We start from the raw sequence: 23,715 nt of genomic DNA, 5'->3' as shown, positions 1-23,715 counted from the left end.
AGGTTGACCTGGGCTGGAGCAGACTGAGAGGCTGGTAGGTTGACCTGGGCTGGAGCAGACTGGTAGGCTGGTGCAGTGTCATCCGGCTGTGTAGTGGAGGCCATGCTGGTCTCAGGTTCTGCTTGTGTTGTACCAAGCTGGTGGACATGTTCTCTAGATGCAGAGGACACAATGACTCTCTGCCGGTTGAGGGTGTCAATGTACCTCTCTTTTTGTTCGAGCTCCTTTCTAGTTGTGCTCAGATGTACTCTGAGGTCATCATTTGTCTGACTCAGCTTGTCCATTCTGCTTTCTAATTTAGCTATGGATGCTCTGCTCTCCTCCCTGAACTGTTTCATCTCTTCTTTGAGTTTCTGGACAGTGTCCTCCTCTTGAAGCTTCTTCTCTCTGAGTTCTATGACCTCTGCTTCGACTAGAGAGAGGGTGTTGTGGAAACGTTGCATAGCAGGTGTTCTTATTGAAATTGTCATGTCCTTGACTCTGTCTGCTGCAGGTGAGGTAGGTAAAGGGACGTTGAGGGCTTCCTGCTGGGTCACAGAGACCATTGGGGTCTGCTTTTCTCCATCTCCCTCCTTGACTTTTTCCTCATTTTCTGAGATGATGTCAGCGTCTTCTTTTAGGGTAGCAAACCTATTCTCAAAAGCCTGGAGGCTTGAATCATTGCCTTGTATCAATACAGTTCCATTATTATATAAGTTTACTGTTTGATATGTGTTGCTCTGGTCAGCTTCTTCAAAAATGCTGATCTGACATCCTTGGCTGATGCCCCTCTTTTTTGAGAAAGGGAAATGGTTGCAAATAACCTTTTTCCATATGTTCCCTCGATTGGTATTAAAAATTAAATTTGCTCTTGTTTTGTAACTGGTAAGATCTGCAAACAGGCATTCATGGTTCTGTCCCATCAACAAACCTTTGAAACTTTTCTTAGCTTTCTCTGTTTGGATGTCTGGTGGGTAAACAATTTCCATAGCAACGCTGGTGATGTTGGCTACAATGTTGCAATAGAAGTGCTGTTTCTTGTATAATGCTCTCTTGTTTCTTCACAGGACTGTTTCACTTTGTTGTCCTTTTTTCTTTTCCTTTTTCTTCTGTCCTTATTTTGTCCTTATTTTGTCTTCCTTTCTTCTGTTAACTAGATATTTTTTTGTTATTCTTTGTAAGCTAGCTAGCTTCTTCCAGGAGAGTCCCTAGCAACTGCTTAGCAACATGTAAACAATTCAGCTAACAATTCAGCTAGCTAAGATAACTGTATAATTTTATGAAAAATAGTTACTTTTTCAAAATCCTGTCTTTTTGGTTTGTTGCTTGTATTGTCTTCTATTGAGTCTTGCAGTTTTCTTTTGATTTTTTCGATGTACTTCACTCTAAAAAACCATTTAAATCTCAATATATACAGGAGCTCATTTTTCAGCAGCTGCTCAATTTGGAACTCCGGAACTCTCTCTCTCTCTCTCTCTCTCTCTCTCTCTCTCTCTCTCTCTCTATCTTCTCCCTCTCTCTCTCTCTCTCTCTCTCTTTCTCTCTCTCTCTCTCTCTCTCTCTCTCTTCTCTCTATCTTCTCCTTCTCTCTCTATCTTCTCTCTCTCTCTCTCTCTCTCTCTCTCTCTCTCTCTCTCTCTCATCTTCTCTCTTCTTTTTCCTCTCTCCATATTTGACTTTCTTTACATATTTCTTTCTCCCTCTGTCCCTCTCTCCATCACTCTCCACCACTCTCCCTTTTCTTTCTTTCTTTCTTTCTTTCTTTCTTTCTTTCTTTCTTTCTTTCTTTCTTTCTTTCTTTCTTTCTTTCTTTCTTTCTCCCTCTCTACCTCTTTCTCATCTCTGCCTCCCTCTTTTTTCTCTGTCTGACCTCTTTCCCCATCTCTGACTCTCTCTCTGTCCATCTTTTTCTCTCTCTGTCCCTCTTTTTTTTTTAAATCTGTGTCTGTTTGCTTTAGTAGGTGCTATCTAGGACAACGCTGCTTCTGGAGGGTTAGACTGTTTCCACAAATATTTCAGAGTAAATAACGTAACGTTATGACTATAACTACTGTTCCCTGAAGGAGGGACACGAGGTGAAACATACTGCGGTTGAAGGATCTACAATCACGCGGGAAAAGGCTAATGAAATATGCGCTTTGACAGGTGATAAGCGTGAGGCTTGGATTCATTCTTTCAATCTAATACCGCTCTTCACCGAGCCCAGCAACGAGTGGTGCGGGGCCAAACAGGTGTTGTGCCTCATTTCCCTCCTTCAGGGAACAGTAGTTATAGTCATAACGTTAGGTTTATTTTCAGTCAATCGACTTCAGTACAACATAGTATGGGGAGATATAATCACGGCCCGAGCCGAGCACGACGTATTCTAAAAGAAACGACCCATGTAGACTGGGTATTGCGCCCACTGTAACGGTTGTCTTCCTTTCTGACGAGGAGGAGTAGTAGGAAGGATCGGAGGACCAATGAGCAGCGTGGTAAGTATCCATACGGTTTAATAAGAATAATGAACACCGAACAAAACAATAAACCACAACGTGAAATAACAAAACCGAAACAGTTCCTTGTGAAAACAAACACTGACACGGAAAACAATCACCCACAACTCAAAAGTGAAACCAGTCTGCCTAAGTACGGTTCTCAATCAGGGACAACGACAGCTGCCTCTGATTGAGAACCATACCAGGCCAAACACAGAAATACCAAATGATAGAAAAAGGAACATGTACTGCCCACCCCAACTCACGCCCTGACCATACTAAAACGAAGTCAAAACAAAGTGACACCGACAGCGTGCTGCCTAGTGACTTTCCCCTGTCCCAGCTGTAAACACACTGTGTGTTATACTAGGAGCCATGACATCTAGACATAAAACCTCACAAAAGTGTGTGGTGATTTCCAAGAGTTTTCACCCTGAGGCAAGAGACCCAAAGCGAAGCGTCTGAGTGTCAGATACTCAGGGTAATTGACATGCAGTGTGCTCCGTACCAGTGTCCATATCCCCCTGAATTGCGGGACACAACTCAGCCAATAGGAGCCCCCCCCCCCCTGACAATAGCAGACGGGTCCCACCACTGGGAAATGGCACATAGGCCTGAGAGAGACACCCGAAGCAACTGGCTTAGGCTGCGAGATGCGTTCAGATGAGCGGCGAGCACTCAGGACTGTGTCAATAATAGTCCCACTGGAAACGGCTTCCATCACAGAAGACATCATCCCCAGTAGGAGTAGGAGCCTTGGCAAATACACACCGTTTCCCCAGTAGGAGTAGGAGCCTTGGCAAATACACACCGTTTCCCCAGTAGGAGTAGGAGCCTTGGCAAATACACACCGTTTCCCCAGTAGGAGTAGGAGCCCTGGCAAATACACACCGTTTCCCCAGTAGGAGTAGGAGCCTTGGCAAATACACACCGTTTCCCCAGTAGGAGTAGGAGCCCTGGCAAATACACACCGTTTCCCCAGTAGGAGTAGGAGCCCTGGCAAATACACACCGTTTGACCCAGTAGGAGTAGGAGCCCTGGCAAATACACACCGTTTCCCCAGTAGGAGTAGGAGCCCTGGCAAATACACACCGTTTGACCCAGTAGGAGTAGGAGCCCTGGCAAATACACACCGTTTGACCCAGTAGGAGTAGGAGCCCTGGCAAATACACACCGTTTCCCCAGTAGGAGTAGGAGCCCTGGCAAATACACACCGTTTCCCCAGTAGGAGTAGGAGCCCTGGCAAATACACACCGTTTGACCCAGTAGGAGTAGGAGCCTTGGCAAATACACACCGTTTCCCCAGTAGGAGTAGGAGCCCTGGCAAATACACACCGTTTCCCCAGTAGGAGTAGGAGCCCTGGCAAATACACACCGTTTCCCCAGTAGGAGTAGGCCCTGGCAAATACACACCGTTTGACCCAGCACAGATCTGGCTAAGCAGAGACGGGATCCCAGACACCCTCCGTGGGGATAGAAAGAAAAAAGCATTATACGCGAGTGAGTCTAGACTCAAGACCCAGAAAGTGCTGAGATGGAGCCAGACGTGCTCTTTGTATAGACTCCTATGAAGCCTAGAGACTGAATATGGGACAGTAGTTAATTTATTTTCACCTTTATTTAACCAGGTAGGACAGTTGAGAACAAGTTCTCATTTACAACTGTGACCTGGCCAAGATAAAGCAAAGCAGTGCGATAAAAAACAACAACACAGAGTTAACAAACGTACAGTCAATAACACAATAGAAAAGTCTAGCGTGAATGTGTGAATCACTGCTAACCCCCTTGACTCCGGCGCCACCGTCCAAACGCTGTAATAGCTGGCAGCGTTGTGAGCATTCTGAGTTTGTAAACTCTGAGGTGCTTATTGAGAGTACATAGATCTAGAATGGGACTCAAAGTCCCTTTTCTTAATCAGGAATAACGGTAAACACATGTCCTGGATCTTCGACATAGGAAACACTCGGATTGCTTGCTTCTTTTAGTTTATTTAACCAGGCAGGTCAGTTATAGAACACATTCTTATTTTCAATGACGGCCTTGTATCAGTGGGTTAACTGCCTTGTTCAGGGGCAGAACGACAGATATGTACCTCGGGGATTTGAACTTGCATCCATTTCAGTTACTAGTCCAACGCTCTAACCACTAGGCCACCCTGCCCTGCTTCTGGAGACAGGACGTTGTTTTCTTCCTTCAAAAACGGACACCGAGGCGTCGGGTACAGTCGGATACAGTCGGATACAGTCGGGTACAGTCGGGTACAGTCGGGTACAGTCAGATAAAGCAAAGCAGTGCGACGATTCATTCTGCAGACATCTTTTGAATCATCATTCTGAGCAGATGTTTCACTGAGTTACAGGAAAACGAGGTCGCATTAAAACCCGAGGGAGATTTTACCGTAATTCGGATTACCGTAATTTTGCATCTGCAAAAATTTTCCAGTGAAATGTTTTTGTTTTTTTTGTTGTAAAAATGTTAGCTTAATTAAATAGTTTAGAATAGTCCTTGTGCTCAGGGTTGTACTATTTGTTAAACTTTAAAATCAATGTTTTTTGTTTTTGTTGTAAAATGTTAGCTTAATTAAATAGTTTAGAATAGTCCTTGTGCTCAGGGTTGTACTGTTTGTTAAACTTTAAAATCAATGTTTTTTGTTTGACATACATAATAAGTGGAAAGTTCTGTTAATTTGGTGGAATTGATCATTAATTGATAACAAATACTCTCTTCCATCGGATCAATCAGAGTTCGGTAGCGTCGTTAAAGCAGACAGAGCTCACATACCGTTTCACTGATCACAATGGTCAGTTTGGTTTCACAAGGAATTCGATGGATCAGTTCAGTGATCAATAAAAGCCTGAAAGCTAATCAATAACTTCCTTCTAACATCCAAATGTGTCTGTGAAAACGAATCTACTGATGACTGTCAGAGACAGTCATTACAAACTGTTATGAAACCCCAACATTATCCTCTCTAACACACACACACACACACACACACACACACACACACACACACACACACACACACATACACATACACATACACATACACATACACACACACACACACACACACACACACACATACACACACACACACACACACACACACACACACACACACACACACACACACACACACACACACACACACACACACACACACAGTCCCGATGTGAATTAATAGTTACATAAGACAAACACTCATTGCTATGAGTTGAGTTCTCGGTTTCCGGTTCAGAGCTAAAACTCATTTTCTCTCCCCGTTCGCTCGTTTGGCACCGATGAGGGGTAAAGTAGGACACACACACGTACACACCCTCTTGGCTGTTTGTATGGTGTTGTGTCGCTAATGCTGGGAAGCTCAAATCCGCTGTGCTGTTGTTTTGAGACGTTGATTTGATATTTTACTGTATTAGGATCCCCATTAGCTCTTGCGATTGCAGCAGCTACTCTTCCTGGGGTCCACAACAACAGGAAACAGGAAACATGACATAATACAGGAACATTGATAGACAAGAACAGCTCAAGGACAAAAGGTTGTGACTCAGTACTGAGAAAACAAAACGCAGAGAGACCTACTATTCCATGTATTGGGTCGGCAGGGTAGCCTAGTGGTTATTGTTGTTAATGTAACAGTATAGCTTCCGTCCCTTTCCTCGCCCCTACCTGGGCTCAAACCAGGGACCCTCTGCACACATCGACAACTGACACCCACCAAGCATCGTTACTCATCGCACCACAAAAGCCACGGCCCTTGCAGAGCAAGGGGAACAACTACTTCAAGGTCTCAAAGCGAGTGACGTCACCGATTGAAACGCTATTAACGCTCACCACCGCTAACTAGCTAGCCATTTCACATCGGTTATACACAAAAATTTGTATTTCTGTCTTTAATAAAGCCCTTTTTATGGGGAAAAAAAACAAATTCTGATTGACTGGGCTTGGCTCCCCAGTGGGTGGAACTGACTCCCAAGTGGGTGGGCCTATACCCACCCATGGCTGCACCCCTGCTCAGTCATTTGAGATACATAGATTAGAGCCTAGTTAATTTATTTCAATTGACTGATTTCCTTATATGAACTGTAACTCTGTGACATTTTTCTAATTGTTGCAGGTTGCATTAATATTTTTGTTCAGTCTAAAACCAGAAGTGACACAGTCAGTCTCTCCTTTACTTTTAGCCAAGGGAGACTGGCATGCATAGTATTGATGTCAGCCCTCTGATAACAGCGAAGAGCCAAGCGTGCCGCTCTGTTCTGGGCCAGTAGCAGCTTAACTAGGTCTTTCCTTGCAGCACTGGACCACACGACTGGGACAATAATGATAAAACCAAACTAGTGCCTGCAGGACTTGCTTTGTGGAGTGTGGTGTCAAACAAGCAGAGTCTCTTTATTAGGGACAGACCTGTCCCCATCTTTACAACCATTGAATCTATATGTTTTGACCCTGATAGTTTACAATCCAAAGTAACACCATGTAATTTAGTCTCCTCAACTTGCTCAACAGCCACATTATTCATGATCAGATTCAGCTGAGGTCTAGAATTTAGGGAATGATTTGTTGCAAAAAGAATGTTCTTAGTTTTCGAGATGTTCAGGACCAGTTTATTACTGGCCACCCGATTCCAAAACAGACTGCAACTCTTTGTTTAGGATTGCAGTGATTTCACTAGCTGTGGTTGCTGACATGTGTACTGTTGAATCATCAGACACACAGGCTTTGTGTAAAACTTGTGGCAGGTCATTAGTAAAAACAGAAAAGAGAGCTGCCCTGCGGTACACCCCACTTTACATGTTTGACATTAGAGAAGCTTCCATTAAAGAAAACGCTCTGTGTTCTATTAGATAGATAGCTCTGAAACTACGGTGTGGCTGAGGTTTTAAAGGCATAACACATACATTTTCTCAACAACAGGTTATGGTTAATAATATCCAAGGCTGCACTGAAATCTGACAGTACAGCTCCCACAATCTTCTTTGCAATTTCTTTCAACAAATCATCAGTCATTTGTGTCAGGCTTGTACCTTCTCGATAAGCATGCTGAAAGTCAGTTGTTCATTTCTTTACAGAGAAATAGCATTGTATCTGGTCATACACAATATTTTCCAAAGGTTTGCTAAGAGTCGGCAGGAAGCTGATTAGTCGGCTGTTAGAACCAGTAAAAGCCACTTTACCATTCTTGGGTAGCGGAATGACTTTAGCTTCCCCTCTGGGTCTGAGGACAAATCCTCCGGGTCTGAGGACAAATCCTCCGGGTTTGAGGACATATCCTCCGGGTCTGAGGACAAATCCTCCGGGTCTGGGTCTGAGGACAAATCCTCCGGGTCTGAGGACAAATCCTCCGGGTCTGAGGACATACACTTTTCTCTAGGCTCAGATTAAGATATGTCACACAGAAGTGGCAAAAGTGTTCAGGATGCCTCAGTAGCTTTTCATCTAGGTTGTCAATCAATACCAGGTGGTTTCTCATTATTGATGGACAACAATAAGTCCCTCCCCCCCTCACCCACACTAACATTACAGAATTGAAAATGACAAAACTTTATCTTCCTTATTAAGGTTGTTTATACATGAATATGATGGTCCACTGTTTGTTGTTGACATTTCATGTCTGAGTTTTCCCACTTTGCCAATGAAATAGTCATTAAAGTAATTGGCAAAATCAAAAGGTTTTGTGATAAACGAGCCCTCTCATTCAGTGGAAGATGGAGTTGAACTCGTCTTTCTGTCCATAATTTATATGAAAGTACTCCAAAGCAATTTCCCATCATTCCTTTTATTAGGGGTGTAACGGTACGGGACCTTGTTCGGTCCGCACTGAATACATAATATATAATAAACACTATACCTATAAGGCTATGCCTACACTGCGTTGTATGCATCTTGAGTAAATCTGTGCTAAAAAAAAATAAAAATAAAAAAAATCCAGGCTTTTCCGTTAAAACAACTAGAGCCTGTACGCACGTTATAAAACAACTTCTAACTGGGGTATTTCAAACTGTCCTTTAGTGAGGCGCAGCCGGAAACTAGTTCTGTATGACGACGAGAGATGGGGTCGATAAACCAGGAGGATCCTCCATCATCATTTAAATCTCCGGTTTGGGAACATTTAGGCTTCCCAGTAGATTACAACGGCGACGGTACAGAGAGTTGTGGGATAAAACGTTAACATATGTCGCCGTGCTCAAAGAGGATAGCCTATGCAGCTGCCAACACCTCAAATATGTTGACACATTTACTCGGGCATATCACCCCAGAATACCATAGCAAGACAGAAATACAAAGATACAACAACACAACCTCTGCGTTCAAGCATCCCCTGGCAGCTGATGTTGACCTGGCCAAATAAATTACAAGAGCGATAGGTGTTTATAATTTTTACAGTCTTTGGTTTATATCGGCTATCCTCACCTCCTCGGTGGTTGAGAATAAGGGGTTTCAGCACCTCGTTAAAAAAAGTTACAACGTTAGAAATGTCCCTCTAGCACCCATTTCAGCAAACAGGTAGTACCGGCTATATATCAGCATAGCAGAGCCTAAGGTTTCATTGAATTGGCCAATGCTGCGATTACTCAGTAACAGTCACAAGCCCATCACATTACCCCGACTGTGGGAGATGTACCGTGCTACAGACACGCTCCCTCTAAGAGTCACAACTGCGCCTCTGGCACGGTGAGTGCAATCCGGGATCCTAGGGACGTCCCTAGCCTTAAAGGCCACCTCAGAGGACGTTGTCGCATCTAATTCCTGTCATAGAGAGAATATTCTCATTTAGGTTCTAGCTCGATGCGAATACATATTCAGGAACATCGTGGTGATGTCCACTTGGAGTGGACAAATAACGAGTAACGCTGCTGTAGCTGTCAAGTCTAACTAGATAGATAGCATGCTAACCTTAGCCAGCTAATGAACGTGATATGAGCACCATTTTAGTTAAGAAAGGCATACTGCATGTCAGGTGAAAATAATTATTTCAGAAAGACTACCAGTCAAGTCATGTCTTAGCTAAAACCGTGTCTATACGACCTGTTGACATGTTCAGGGTTGACGTTTGTCTGGCTTTTTTTTCGTTTGACAATTCAAGTGAAATCATGACGGACATGATCAAATAGCTGGCTATATTCTTTGTTCTCTCTGTTATCATTTCAGTAAGCTAGCTGGCTCTATATAATCAATGCATTATGTAAATTGTGGCCACGAATCCGCTATAGAAATATAAAGAATATAAACTACGGTAGTATGAGTAGTCTTAACTATTGAACGGTTTGGAGCGTGTTTTAAAGCAACGGGAGAGTTCGTTTTGCATGTTGGGTGTAGATTTCTCTTTAGGGTCAATTGAAAAATGAGCAAACCCTGCATAACCGGGCCACGCAAAACTAATTCACCTAAAACGTCAAAAACCATTAATCTCGGGGCGACAGGGGAGGGGTGGTTCTGAAATACAATCATATCACGCAATTTGATGCATAAAATGGTTGTGTGTATATATATATATATATATATATATATATATATTTTTTTTTTTAATGCAGACTAGCTCAACAAATAAATGCAATTTGACAAATGATCCAACGGATTATTATAATTTGCTGGGAGGGAAAAAGGAGGAGGTGCAAAAAAAAAACGAGTTCCGCCCCTTATTTTAATTTGCTCCATGGCAACTGCAGCCAAGTGACGATGTTGTCACTAGTTAGCACAGACATTTTCATATTATTGTCATTTTTTAAACTCTACAGTTTGTTTGCAAGCATGATAGCTGTACTTTTAGTTTACGGTTGACACAGCTTGTTGGCCATTAACCGATCTTCATTTCTCATCTAGTTCAAATCGCATGAATGCATCCGAGTAGTATTTACTGTACATTTCCACCTCCAACATGGTAACAAACACAGTTAGTGATTAGCTTATAATGGAATCAAAATGTATTCCAAGCCAATAATTGTGTGGAAACTCATTAAACAGTAGATTTCTAATTTGTGTGTGTGTGTGTGTGTGTGTGTTGTGTGTTGTTTTTTATGGAGAGCATGCTTAGGGCTCATGCAGGATTCGAAACTGGAATCCCTGCCACAGGGATATATGTTTCCACAGGGGGGGGGGGGGGGGGGAGTGTTACCAAATCAGGATAGGCCTATAGGTGTTCCATTTCATTAGACACATGTCCTGTCCATCATTAGAAACAGATAGAGAACTGATGTTGACACCATCAGGATAGGCCTATAGGTGTTCCATATCATTAGTCCTGTCCATGAGTGAGATTTGAGATCATTACACAGTATTATTATCATTAGGAATGGCTGGCATCATAAAGATTGGCCTGTATGTGTTGTACTGTTAATTAAGATAGATCTGTAGGTGTTGTAGTTAGAGAGAACTGGTGTTGACACCATCAGGATAGGTCTGTAGATGTTGTAGTTAGAGAGAACTGGTGTTGACACCATCAGGATAGGTCTGTAGGTGTTGTAGTTAGAGAGAACTGGTGTTGACACCATCAGGATAGGTCTGTAGATGTTGTAGTTAGAGAGAACTGATGTTGACACCATCAGGATAGGTCTGTAGATGTTGTAGTTAGAGAGAACTGATGTTGACACCATCAGGATAGGTCTGTAGGTGTTGTAGTTAGAGAGAACTGATGTTGACACCATCAGGATAGGTCTGTAGGTGTTGTAGTTAGAGAGAACTGATGTTGACACCATCAGGATAGGTCTGTAGATGTTGTAGTTAGAGAGAACTGATGTTGACACCATCAGGATAGGTCTGTAGGTGTTGTAGTTAGAGAGAACTGATGTTGACACCATCAGGATAGGTCTGTAGGTGTTGTAGTTAGAGCGAACTGATGTTGACACCATCAGGATAGGTCTGTCGGTGTTGTAGTTAGAGACAACTGATGTTGACACCATCAGGATAGGTCTGTAGGTGTTGTAGTTAGAGAGAACTGATGTTGACACCATCAGGATAGGTCTGTAGGTGTTGTAGTTAGAGAGAACTGATGTTGACACCATCAGGATAGGTCTGTAGATGTTCCATATCATTTGACATGGATTCACAGGGTGAGATTTTAGATTATTTTAGTAGTGTCATTACAAATGGCTGACAACACACAAACACACACACACACACACACACACACACACACACACACACACACACACACGTCAAGATGAAGCTTCTTTTCTTCCCTGTGAAGGCTTGCCCGCTCAAAGAACTCTCCATCACAACAGCTCCACAGTGTCGCCCTCCCAGAGTGCAAGTAACCTTGTCGTAACCCTGGGCAACACCCTGTCGTTCTCTGCAAACATCAAAGCAGTGACCGGCTCCTGCAGGTTCATGCTCTACAGCATCTGTAGAGTACGACCTTTCCTTCCACAGGAAGCTGGTCAGGTCCCATTCCAGGCTCTTGTCATCTCTCCTGTCTGGACTCACTGCAACTCGCTGTTGGCTGGGCTCCCTGCTTGTGCCATCAAACCCCTGCAACTTATCCAGAACGCTGCGGCCCGCCTGGTTTTCAACCTTTCCATGTTCTCCCATGTCACTCGACACTCGACACGCCCTCCAGTTGCTCTGTGTGTATATGATCTCTAACCCTCCAGTATCTCTGTGTGTATATGATCTCTAACCTTCCAGTCTCTCTGTGTGTGTACGTGATCTCTAACTCTCCAGTCTCTCTGTGTGTATATGATCTCTAATCCTCCAGTCTCTCTGTGTGTGTATATGATCTCTAATCCTCCAGTCTCTCTGTGTGTATATATGATCTCTAACCCTCCAGTCTCTCTGTGTGTATATATAATCTCTAACCCTCCAGTCTCTCTGTGTTCCGCCAGGTGACATGTCTCCAGGACTTCTTCGGTGACGAGGACATCTTCGTGGCGTGTGGACCGGAGAAATACCGTTACCAAGACGACTTCCAGCTGGAGGAGAATGGTGAGATACCTCACTTCCTGTGTGTGTGTGTGTGTGTGTGTGTGTGTGTGTGTGTGTGTGTGTGTGTGTGTGTGTGTGTGTGTGTTTGTGTGTGTGTGTGTGTGTGTGTGTGAAAGAGCCCCTGTCTCTAAATTTACAGCATTATCCTCACCGTAAAACATATTAGATCAGTGGTTTCCAAACCTAGGGGTCACGACCTCATATGGGATAATGGATACACAGAGAGCAACTGGCAGCAAAAGATCTGAGCACAGAACTCTGAGATATACCGTGGCAGGTAACTTCCATTTTGTAAACTACATCAAACCACATCCATTGTACTCACGCCTGTTCACAAAACAATGTGGAGACATGAGATCAGAGCATGACGACGCTCTATTTCACACCAAAGCCTTGGTGGTTATCCACGGTGTGGAAAGAATTTTCGCATTTTGAGAGAGAGGAAAAGCGTTGTCATTCGCAATGGATATGAAGGAAAAAGGAAACCGCACACTGCTCTTGATAGTATCACTGATCTTTAATGAGCTTTACCTATCGGCCTCACGGCCTTCGTCAGAGCTTTTGTGAGTTAAAAAAAATAAAAATAATTAGCACCCGTATGTAGACCACACCCACATCGAATGGGGTTGGAGTCGAAGGAAAAACAAATAAGTGCTAAATATAAATATAAAATTTGCATTTCATAAAAATCAAAATAAAGTGTGTAAATAAGACGCATTTTAACACGTCTGTAAAACCACAATGAGGACATACCGAACAAGTTTTCATTAATCATCGTACGAAAAACATCAGAGTGATCTTAAATAGGGGCATGATTCATGTTCAAATTCACAACATAACGTACACAGGCATTTCATCGTCAAGTCCTTTAGGAAATAATGTCTGGAGGGTACAAATCCCCCCCAAAACATTCTCCTTTTACTCAGAGTTTTATTAATATCACCTCACAATGAATATAAAAAACTAACTTTCTGTGAAAAGAAAACGTGTCTCCTTGCCGACGTAACAGACATATCTGGGGAACTGAACCAACGCAGAGGAAATACACAAACATTCTATAGATGAGGAACGAATCAGTGGATTCAGAGGAAATACACAAAAACATTCTATAGATGAGGAACGAATCAGTGGATTCAGAGGAAATACAAAAACATTCTATAGATGAGGAACGAATCAGTGGATTCAGAGGAAATACACGAACATTCTATAGATGAGGAACGAATCAGTGGATTCAGAGGAAATACACGAACATTCTATAGATGAGGAACGAATCAGTGGATTCAGAGGAAATACACAAAAACATTCTATAGATGAGGAACGAATCAGTGGATTCAGAGGAAATACACAAACATTCTATAGATGAGGAACGAATCAGTGGATTCAGAGGAAATACACAAACATTCTATAGATGAGGAACGAATCAGTGGATTCAGAGGAAATACACGAACATTCTATAGATGAGGAACGAATCAGTGGATTCAGAGGAAATACACGAACATTCTATAGATGAGGAACGAATCAGTGGATTCAGAGGAAATACACAAAAACATTCTATAGATGAGGAACGAATCAGTGGATTCAGAGGAAATACAAAAACATTCTATAGATGAGGAACGAATCAGTGGATTCAGAGGAAATACACGAACATTCTATAGATGAGGAACGAATCAGTGGATTCAGAGGAAATACACGAACATTCTATAGATGAGGAACGAATCAGTGGATTCAGAGGAAATACACAAAAACATTCTATAGATGAGGAACGAATCAGTGGATTCAGAGGAAATAAAAAAACATTCTATAGATGAGGAACGAATCAGTGGATTCAGAGGAAATACACAAAAACATTCTATAGATGAGGAACGAATCAGTGGATTCAGAGGAAATACACGAACATTCTATAGATGAGGAACGAATCAGTGGATTCAGAGGAAATACACAAAAACATTCTATAGATGAGGAACGAATCAGTGGATTCAGAGGAAATACACAAAAACATTCTATAGATGAGGAACGAATCAGTGGATTCAGAGGAAATAAAAAAACATTCTATAGATGAGGAACGAATCAGTGGATTCAGAGGAAATACACAAAAACATTCTATAGATGAGGAACGAATCAGTGGATTCAGAGGAAATACACAAACATTCTATAGATGAGGAACGAATCAGTGGATTCAGAGGAAATACACAAAAACATTCTATAGATGAGGAACGAATCAGCAACATCCGTTTTGACTGTGTTCCTGGGTCAGTTGACATGCCGGAAAGTGAAATCGAACAGCCGATGAAGCTGTCATGTGACCTCATTCTGTAAACAACACTTTCGCGGGTTACTATGGAGAAGATTTGGTTCTTGACTTAAATACCGTGCCGTCTCCCTCCGAGCATTAAAACTCATGGTACAATCATTCAATGCTGTCGTCATTAAAAACAAAATATCGTATGTTGGGATCTGATAGGAGAGATGAGGTGCCCCCTGACTTTGAGAAGCTCCAACACAACATGCATCACGCCACACCCATCTCATTAGTGGTGGTGAGGTAAGAGACATTATGAGGTCAGAGACATTATGAGGTCAGAGACATTATGAGGTCAGAGACATTATGAGGTCAGAGACATTATGAGGTCAGAGACATTATGAGGTAAGAGACATTATGAGGTAAGAAACATGAGGTCAGAGACATTATGAGGTCAGAGACATGAGGTAAGAGACATTATGAGGTCAGAGACATTATGAGGTCAGAGACATTATGAGGTCAGAGACATTATGAGGTCAGAGACATTATGAGGTAAGAGACATTATGAGGTCAGACACATTATGAGGTAAGAAACATTATGAGGTCAGAGACATTATGAGGTCAGAAACATTATGAGGTCAGAGACATTATGAGGTCAGAGACATTATGAGGTCAGAGACATTATGAGGTAAGAGACATTATGAGGTCAGAGACATTATGAGGTCAGAGACATTATGAGGTCAGAGACATTATGAGGTCAGAGACATTATGAGGTAAGAGGCATTATGTCAGACTCATTTGAAATTGACTGTCATAGACCCACATTAACAGTATGTGATGGTGAGTTGAGAAGACAATCAGCAATACTGTTAGAATGTTTTCCATTGACTGCCATAGACCCACATTAATAAAAAAAGTTAACATTGGCTCTTAATTACATAATTTGGTTGGGTCGTTGGCAAAAAAACCCTGAATTACAGCATTTTACAGTGAAATTTGACCAGTATTTCTGTAATATAGATGCTTTTATATATTTTACATTACTATTTTCCTTACTGTAAAACAAATTACAGCATACAGCATCCCTGCTGTAAATTTACAGTGAGTTCATCCCTGAAATCTAAAAATATATATATATTTTTTTACATGAAACAGATTTATTCTAATTGTTAACAATATTAACAAAATAATTGACAAAAAGAAGTAACAATATGCAACCGAAAAAGAGCATCATTACAACACGATACTGTGTGCCTGTGTGTATGGGGTGTGGGGGAGAGAGAGAGAAATGAGAGAGAGAGAGAGAGAGGGAAATGTAGTTAAAATTAGGATTGGGTATAATCCTAGATCTATGATCAGGGGCGGCTCTGTTCAGAGTAAGGGGGTTCAGAGGCAGTGAAACACACAACGGGACAACTATATTGGCTTATATGCATATTCAAACCTGTCACAAAATACAAAACTGCCCCTTTGATTAACCTTTTGCGTGTAGGGGGCAGTATTTTCGTTTTTGGCTATTGAACATACCCATTTGAAACTGCCTATTTCTCAGCCCCAAAAACTAGAATATGCATATAATTGTCAGATTAGGATAGAAAACACTCTAAAGTTTCCAAAACTGTAAAAATATTGTCTGTGAGTATAACAGAACTGATATTGCAGGCGAAAGCCTGAGGAAAATCCAATCAGGAAGTGCCTCTTATTTTGAAACCTTTCTGTTCCTATGCATGCCTATCCTTCATTTAAAGGAATATCAACCAGATAAGTAGATGGGTGGGGGCTCTCAGAGTGAGTTTTTGCACAACTGAGTAAAGCCGCCATTGTTCCTCCCGCTGTTACTGAAAAACCTACACACTCTGTTGATATATTATCGAATATATATTTTTAAAACGGCATGAGGATTGATTATAAAAAACGTTTGACATGTTTCTGTGGACATGATGGATATTATTTGGAATATACTGCTTTGTTGTGACCGCTCTTTCCTGTGGATTTCTGAACATAACGCGACAAACAAACGTTGGTTTTTTGGATCTAAAAATAATCTTTATGGAACAAAAGGAACATTTGTTGTGTAACTGGGAGTCTCGTGAGTGAAAACATCCGAAGATCATCAAAGGTATTTATTGCTTCTCTGATTTTTGTGAGCTAGCTTCTTAATGCTTAGTGTACATAATGTTATGCTAGGCTATCGATAAACTTACACAACTGCTTGGAATGCTTTCGCTGTAAAGCAACATTTCAAAATCTGAAACGACAGGTGGATTAACAAAAGGCTAAGCTGTGTTCTCCTATATTGCACTTGTGAATTCGTGAATATAAATATTTTTTTGTAATATTATTTGACTGTGGCGCTATGCTATTCAGCGGTTGCTGATGACAATTATCCCGCTACCGGGATGGGTAGCGTCAACAATTAAGACATAAGCTTTTTACCTGACTGGCTTTTCAAAGACAGCTTGAAATGTAGCCTACACGCTGACCTCTACTTACCTAGAACTGGGCTAATAACTCGCTAACTAGAAAATAATAACAACAAAATCACTTTGCAAAGTTAGATTTGTTGCATTCAAAAGGGCCTTATATAACGTTGATTCGATCACAGAAAACAAACATTCTGCCACATAGTGCAAACTAATGGGGCGAACTCAGTGAAATCTCTTGTGTCTCTGCACCGCCTGGCATTTGTTCCTGTGACCTAGTGGTCACCTGGTCACACAGGTCAGAGAGAATATCGCTCTCAACATTTTCCTTTCTAGCTGTGCCACCAAATGTTTGAATATTACTGATACAGTGAACAGGTGTAGCTAATATTGTAACAATGTAGTTTCAATGTAACTAGGCAAGTCAGTTAATTACAAATTCTTATTTACAATGACGGCCTACCGGTGGAACAGGGGCAGAAAGACAGATTTTTTTTTACCTTGTCAGCTCAGGGATTCGATCCAGCAACCTTTCGGTTACTGGCCCAACACTCTAACCACTAGGCTACCTGCCACCCAATTGAACACATGGTCAGCGGGGAGAGGATATACGGACACCCCTGGCCTGCAAAACAATGACGTTTGTCGAGCAACTGAGAGCCTCAGCCAAGTGAACCGAATCACACAGGGTTTTAAAGGCCGAGGACACTGTGTCCCGGTGTGGGTGGCGTTCCTGTCCTCCCCACTGAGTAGACTGTAACAGTGACATCTAGATGGCAATCAATATTAGTTATTCCTTGTATAGGCTGCTATCCTACTTGAAATATAATCTTGGGAGGGAAACAAATGTGCCTAGTTACTAGATACCGTTGCCGACACTGTTATAGCTGCCCAGTGGAAGCAGGCCCCTCGATACAACACGGGTCATTCACACCTGCTTTAGCGGCTCCCAGAGTAGTTTAACGACCCAAGATGTGGTGGTTTATGTGTTAAATGCGGCACATCAATCCGAAAAAGAACGTTGGGTCATATCGATGTAAATGCTAGAAACAAGCCATGTTCTCTGCAGTAATGGTGACAACATGGACGTCACAAATCTGCACTCAGCTTATTCTCCATGGGCTCAATTGCTGCGGTACAGTGAAGCATTCTCCTGACCTGACCTGACGTTCTCCTGACCCGGAGTTCTCCTGGCCCGACGTTCTCCTGACCTGACATTCTCTTGACCTGACATTCTCCTGATCTGACTTGACATTCTAATGATCTGACATTCACCTGATATGACATTCTCCTGATCTGACATTGTCCTGACCTGACTTGACATTTTCCTGATCTCACATTCACCTGATATGACATTCTCCTGATCTGACATTCTCCTGATCTGACAATCACCTGATCTGACATTCTCGTGACCTGACTTGACATTATCTTGACCTGACATTCTCCTGATCTGACATTCTCCTGATCTGACATTCTCCTGACCTGACATTCTCCTGACCTGACATTCTCCTGATCTGACATTCTCCTGATCTGACATTCTCCTGATCTGACATTCTCCTGATCTGACATTCTCCTGATCTGACATTCTCCTGACCTGATATTATCCTGATCTGACAATCACCTGATCTGACATTCTCGTGACCTGACTTGACATTATCTTGACCTGACATTCTCCTGATCTGACATTCTCCTGATCTGACATTCTCCTGACCTGACATTCTCCTGACCTGACATTCTCCTGATCTGACATTCTCCTGATCTGACATTCTCCTGACCTGACATTCTCCTGACCTGACATTCTCTTAATCTGACATTCTCCTGACCTGACTTGACATTCTCCTGACCTGACATTCTACTGATCTGACATTCTCCTAACTTGACTTAACATTCTCCTGCTCTGACATTCTCCTGACTTGACATTCTCCTGACCTGACATTCTGCTGACCTGACATTCTCCTGATCTGACATTCTCTTGACCTAACCTGACATTCTCCTGATCTGACATTCTCTTGACCTGACATTCTCCTGATCTGACATTCTCCTGACCTGACATTCTCCTGATCTGACATTCTCCTGATTTGAAATTCTCCTGATCTGACATTCTCCTGACCTGACATTCTCCTGATCTGACATTCTCCTGACCTGACCTGACATTCTCCTGACCTGATCTGGCATTCTCCTGATCTGACATTCTCCTGACCTGACATTCTCTTGACCTGACATTCTCTTGACCTGACATTCTAGTGACCTGAAATTCTCCTGACCTGACATTATCCTGATCTGACATTCTCCTGACCTGACATTCTCCTGACCTGACATTCTCCTGACCTTAAATTCTCCTGACCTGACATTCTCCTGATCTGACATTCTCCTGACCTGACATTCTCCTGACCTGACATTCTCCTGATCTGACATTCTCCTGACCTGACATTCTCCTGACCTGACATTCTCCTGATCTGACATTCTCTTGACCTGACATTCTCCTGATCTGACTTGACATTCTAATGATCTGACATTCACCTGATATGACATTCTCCTTATCTGACATTGTCCTGACCTGACTTGACATTTTCCTGATCTCACATTCACCTGATATGACATTCTCCTGATCTGACATTCTCCTGATCTGACAATCACCTGATCTGACATTCTCGTGACCTGACTTGACATTATCTTGACCTGACATTCTCCTGATCTGACATTCTCCTGATCTGACATTCTCCTGACCTGACATTCTCCTGACCTGACATTCTCCTGATCTGACATTCTCCTGATCTGACATTCTCCTGATCTGACATTCTCCTGATCTGACATTCTCCTGATCTGACATTCTCCTGACCTGATATTATCCTGATCTGACAATCACCTGATCTGACATTCTCGTGACCTGACTTGACATTATCTTGACCTGACATTCTCCTGATCTGACATTCTCCTGATCTGACATTCTCCTGACCTGACATTCTCCTGACCTGACATTCTCCTGATCTGACATTCTCCTGATCTGACATTCTCCTGACCTGACATTCTCCTGACCTGACATTCTCTTAATCTGACATTCTCCTGACCTGACTTGACATTCTCCTGACCTGACATTCTACTGATCTGACATTCTCCTAACTTGACTTAACATTCTCCTGCTCTGACATTCTCCTGACTTGACATTCTCCTGACCTGACATTCTGCTGACCTGACATTCTCCTGATCTGACATTCTCTTGACCTAACCTGACATTCTCCTGATCTGACATTCTCTTGACCTGACATTCTCCTGATCTGACATTCTCCTGACCTGACATTCTCCTGATCTGACATTCTCCTGATTTGAAATTCTCCTGATCTGACATTCTCCTGACCTGACATTCTCCTGATCTGACATTCTCCTGACCTGACCTGACATTCTCCTGACCTGATCTGGCATTCTCCTGATCTGACATTCTCCTGACCTGACATTCTCTTGACCTGACATTCTCTTGACCTGACATTCTAGTGACCTGAAATTCTCCTGACCTGACATTATCCTGATCTGACATTCTCCTGACCTGACATTCTCCTGACCTGACATTCTCCTGACCTGAAATTCTCCTGACCTGACATTCTCCTGATCTGACATTCTCCTGACCTGACATTCTCCTGACCTGACATTCTCCTGATCTGACATTCTCCTGACCTGACATTCTCCTGACCTGACATTCTCCTGATCTGACATTCTCCTGACCTGACATTCTCCTGACCTGACATTCTCCTGATCTGACATTCTCCTGACCTGACTTTCTCCTGATCTGACATTCTCCTGACCTGACCTGACATTCTCCTGACCTGATCTGACATTCTCCTGATCTGACATTCTCCTGATCTGACATTATTTTGACCTGACATTCTCCTGATCTGACATTCTACTGACCTGGCATTCTCTTGATCTGACATTCTCCTAACCTGAAATTCTCCTGACCTGACATTCTCCTGATCTGACATTCTCCTGACCTGACGTGACATTCTCCTGATCTGACATTCTCCTGACCTGACCTGAAATTCTCCTGACTTGACTTGACATTCTCCTGACCTGACATTCTCCTGATCTGACATTCTCCTGACCTGACCTGACATTCTCCTGACCTGATCTGACATTCTCCTGATCTGACATTCTCCTGATCTGACATTATCTTGACCTGACATTCTCCTGATCTGATATTCTCCTGACCTGACATTCTCTTGACCTGACATTCTCCTGACCTGACATTCTCCTGACCTGACATTCTCCTGACCTGACATTCTCCTGACCTGACATTCTCCTGATCTGACATTCTCCTGACCTGACATTCTCCTGACCTGACATTTTCCTGACCTGACATTCTCCTGACCTGACATTCTCCTGACCTGACATTCTCCTGACCTGACATTCTCCTGACCTGACATTCTCCTGATCTGACCTTCTCCTGACCTGACATTCTCCTGATCTGACATTCTCCTGACCTGACCTGACATTCTCCTGACCTGACATTCTCCTGATCTGACATTCTCCTGACCTGACCTGACATTCTCCTGACCTGATCTGACATTCCCTGATCTGACATTCTCCTGATCTGACATTATTTTGACCTGACATTCTCCTGATCTGACATTCTACTGACCTGACATTCTCGTGATCTGACATTCTCCTGACCTGAAATTCTCCTGGCCTGACATTCTCCTGATCTGACATTCTCCTGACCTGACCTGACATTCTCCTGATCTGACATTCTCCTGACCTGACTTGACATTCTCCTGATCTGACATTCTCCTGACCTGACATTCTCCTGATCTGACATTCTCCTGACCTGACCTGACATTCTCCTGATCTGACATTCTCCTGACCTGACCTGACATTCTCCTGACTTGACTTGACATTCTCCTGATCTGACATTCTCCTGACCTGACATTCTCCTGATATGACATTCCCCAGACCTGACATTCTCCTGTCCTGACATTCTCCTGATCGGACATTCTCCTGACCTGACATTCTCCTGACCTGATATTCTCCTGATCTGACAATCTCCTGATCTGACATTCTCCTGACCTGACATTCTCCTGATCTGACAATCTCCTGTTCTGACATTCTCCTGACCTGACATTCTCCTGACCCAACATTCTCCTGAACTGACATTCTCCTGATCTGACATTCTCCTGATCTGACATTCTCCTGACTTGACTTGACATTCTCCTGATCTGACATTCCCCTGACCTGACATTCTCCTGACCTGACATTCTCCTGATCGGACAATCTCATGACCTGACATTCACCTGATCTGACATTCTCCTGACTTGACATTCTCCTGACCTGACATTCTGCTGACCTGACATTCTCCTGATGTGACATTCACCTGATCTGACATTCTCCTGACTTGACATTCTCCTGACCTGAAATTCTCCTGACCTGACATTCTCCTGATCTGACATTCTCCTGACCTGACATTCTCCTGACCTGACATTCTCCTGACCTGACATTCTCCTGATCTGACATTCTCCTGACCTGACATTCTCCTGACCTGACATTCTCCTGATCTGACATTCTCCTGACCTGACATTCTCCTGACCTGACATTCTCCTGATCTGACATTCTCCTGACCTGACATTCTCCTGATCTGACATTCTCCTGACCTGACCTGACATTCTCCTGATCTGACATTCTCCTGACCTGACCTGACATTCTCCTGATCTGACATTCTCCTGACCTGACCTGACATTCTCCTGACCTGACATTCTCCTGATCTGACATTCTCCTGACCTGACATTCTCCTGACCTGACATTCTCCTGATCTGACATTCTCCTGACCTGACATTCTCCTGATCTGACATTCTCCTGACCTGACCTGACATTCTCCTGACCTGATCTGACATTCTCCTGACTTGACATTCTCCTGACCTGACATTCTGCTGACTTGACATTCTCCTGATCTGACATTCACCTGATCTGACATTCTCCTGATCTGACATTCTCCTGACCTGACATTCTCCTGACCTGACATTCTCCTGATCTGACATTCTCCTGATCTGACATTCTCCTGACCTGACATTCTCCTGACCTGACATTCTCTTAATCTGACATTCTCCTGACCTGACTTGACATTCTCCTGGCCTGACATTCTACTGATCTGACATTCTCCTAACTTGACTTAACATTCTCCTGCTCTGACATTCTCCTGATCTGACATTCACCTGATTTGACATTCTCCTGACTTGACATTCTCCTGACTTGACATTCTCCTGACCTGACATTCACCTGATCTGACATTCTCCTGACTTGACATTCTCCTGACTTGACATTCTCCTGACCTGACATTCTGCTGACCTGACATTCTCCTGATCTGACATTCACCTGATCTGACATTCTCTTGACTTGACATTCTCCTGACTTGACATTCTCCTGACCTGACATTCTGCTGTCCTGACATTCTCCTGATCTGACATTCTCTTGACCTAACCTGACATTCTCCTGATCTGACATTCTCTTGACCTGACATTCTCCTGATCTGACATTCTCCTGACCTGACATTCTCCTGATCTGACATTCTCCTGATTTGAAATTCTCCTGATCTGACATTCTCCTGACCTGACATTCTCCTGATCTGACATTCTCCTGACCTGACCTGACATTCTCCTGACCTGATCTGGCATTCTCCTGATCTGACATTCTCCTG

General features: G+C 43.0%; 1 protein-coding gene across 3 annotated transcripts in view; it reads left to right on the top strand.

Moving 5' to 3' along the window:
* dclk1a (doublecortin-like kinase 1a) overlaps positions 1 to 23,715 on the top strand; it is a 228,305-nt gene that overhangs the window by 74,305 nt on the left and 130,285 nt on the right. For all 3 annotated transcript variants that reach the window (XM_036967391.1, XM_036967389.1, XM_036967390.1), the window contains one exon: positions 12,278 to 12,377. In XM_036967391.1, coding sequence (XP_036823286.1) covers positions 12,278 to 12,377 — 100 coding nt within the window. The remainder of the gene's footprint in view (positions 1 to 12,277; positions 12,378 to 23,715) is intronic.

This window comes from Oncorhynchus mykiss, chromosome Y, assembly GCF_013265735.2.
Source record: "Oncorhynchus mykiss isolate Arlee chromosome Y, USDA_OmykA_1.1, whole genome shotgun sequence".
In the NCBI taxonomy this organism is placed as follows: domain Eukaryota; kingdom Metazoa; phylum Chordata; class Actinopteri; order Salmoniformes; family Salmonidae; genus Oncorhynchus; species Oncorhynchus mykiss.
This window is presented reverse-complemented; position numbering and strand designations above follow the sequence as displayed.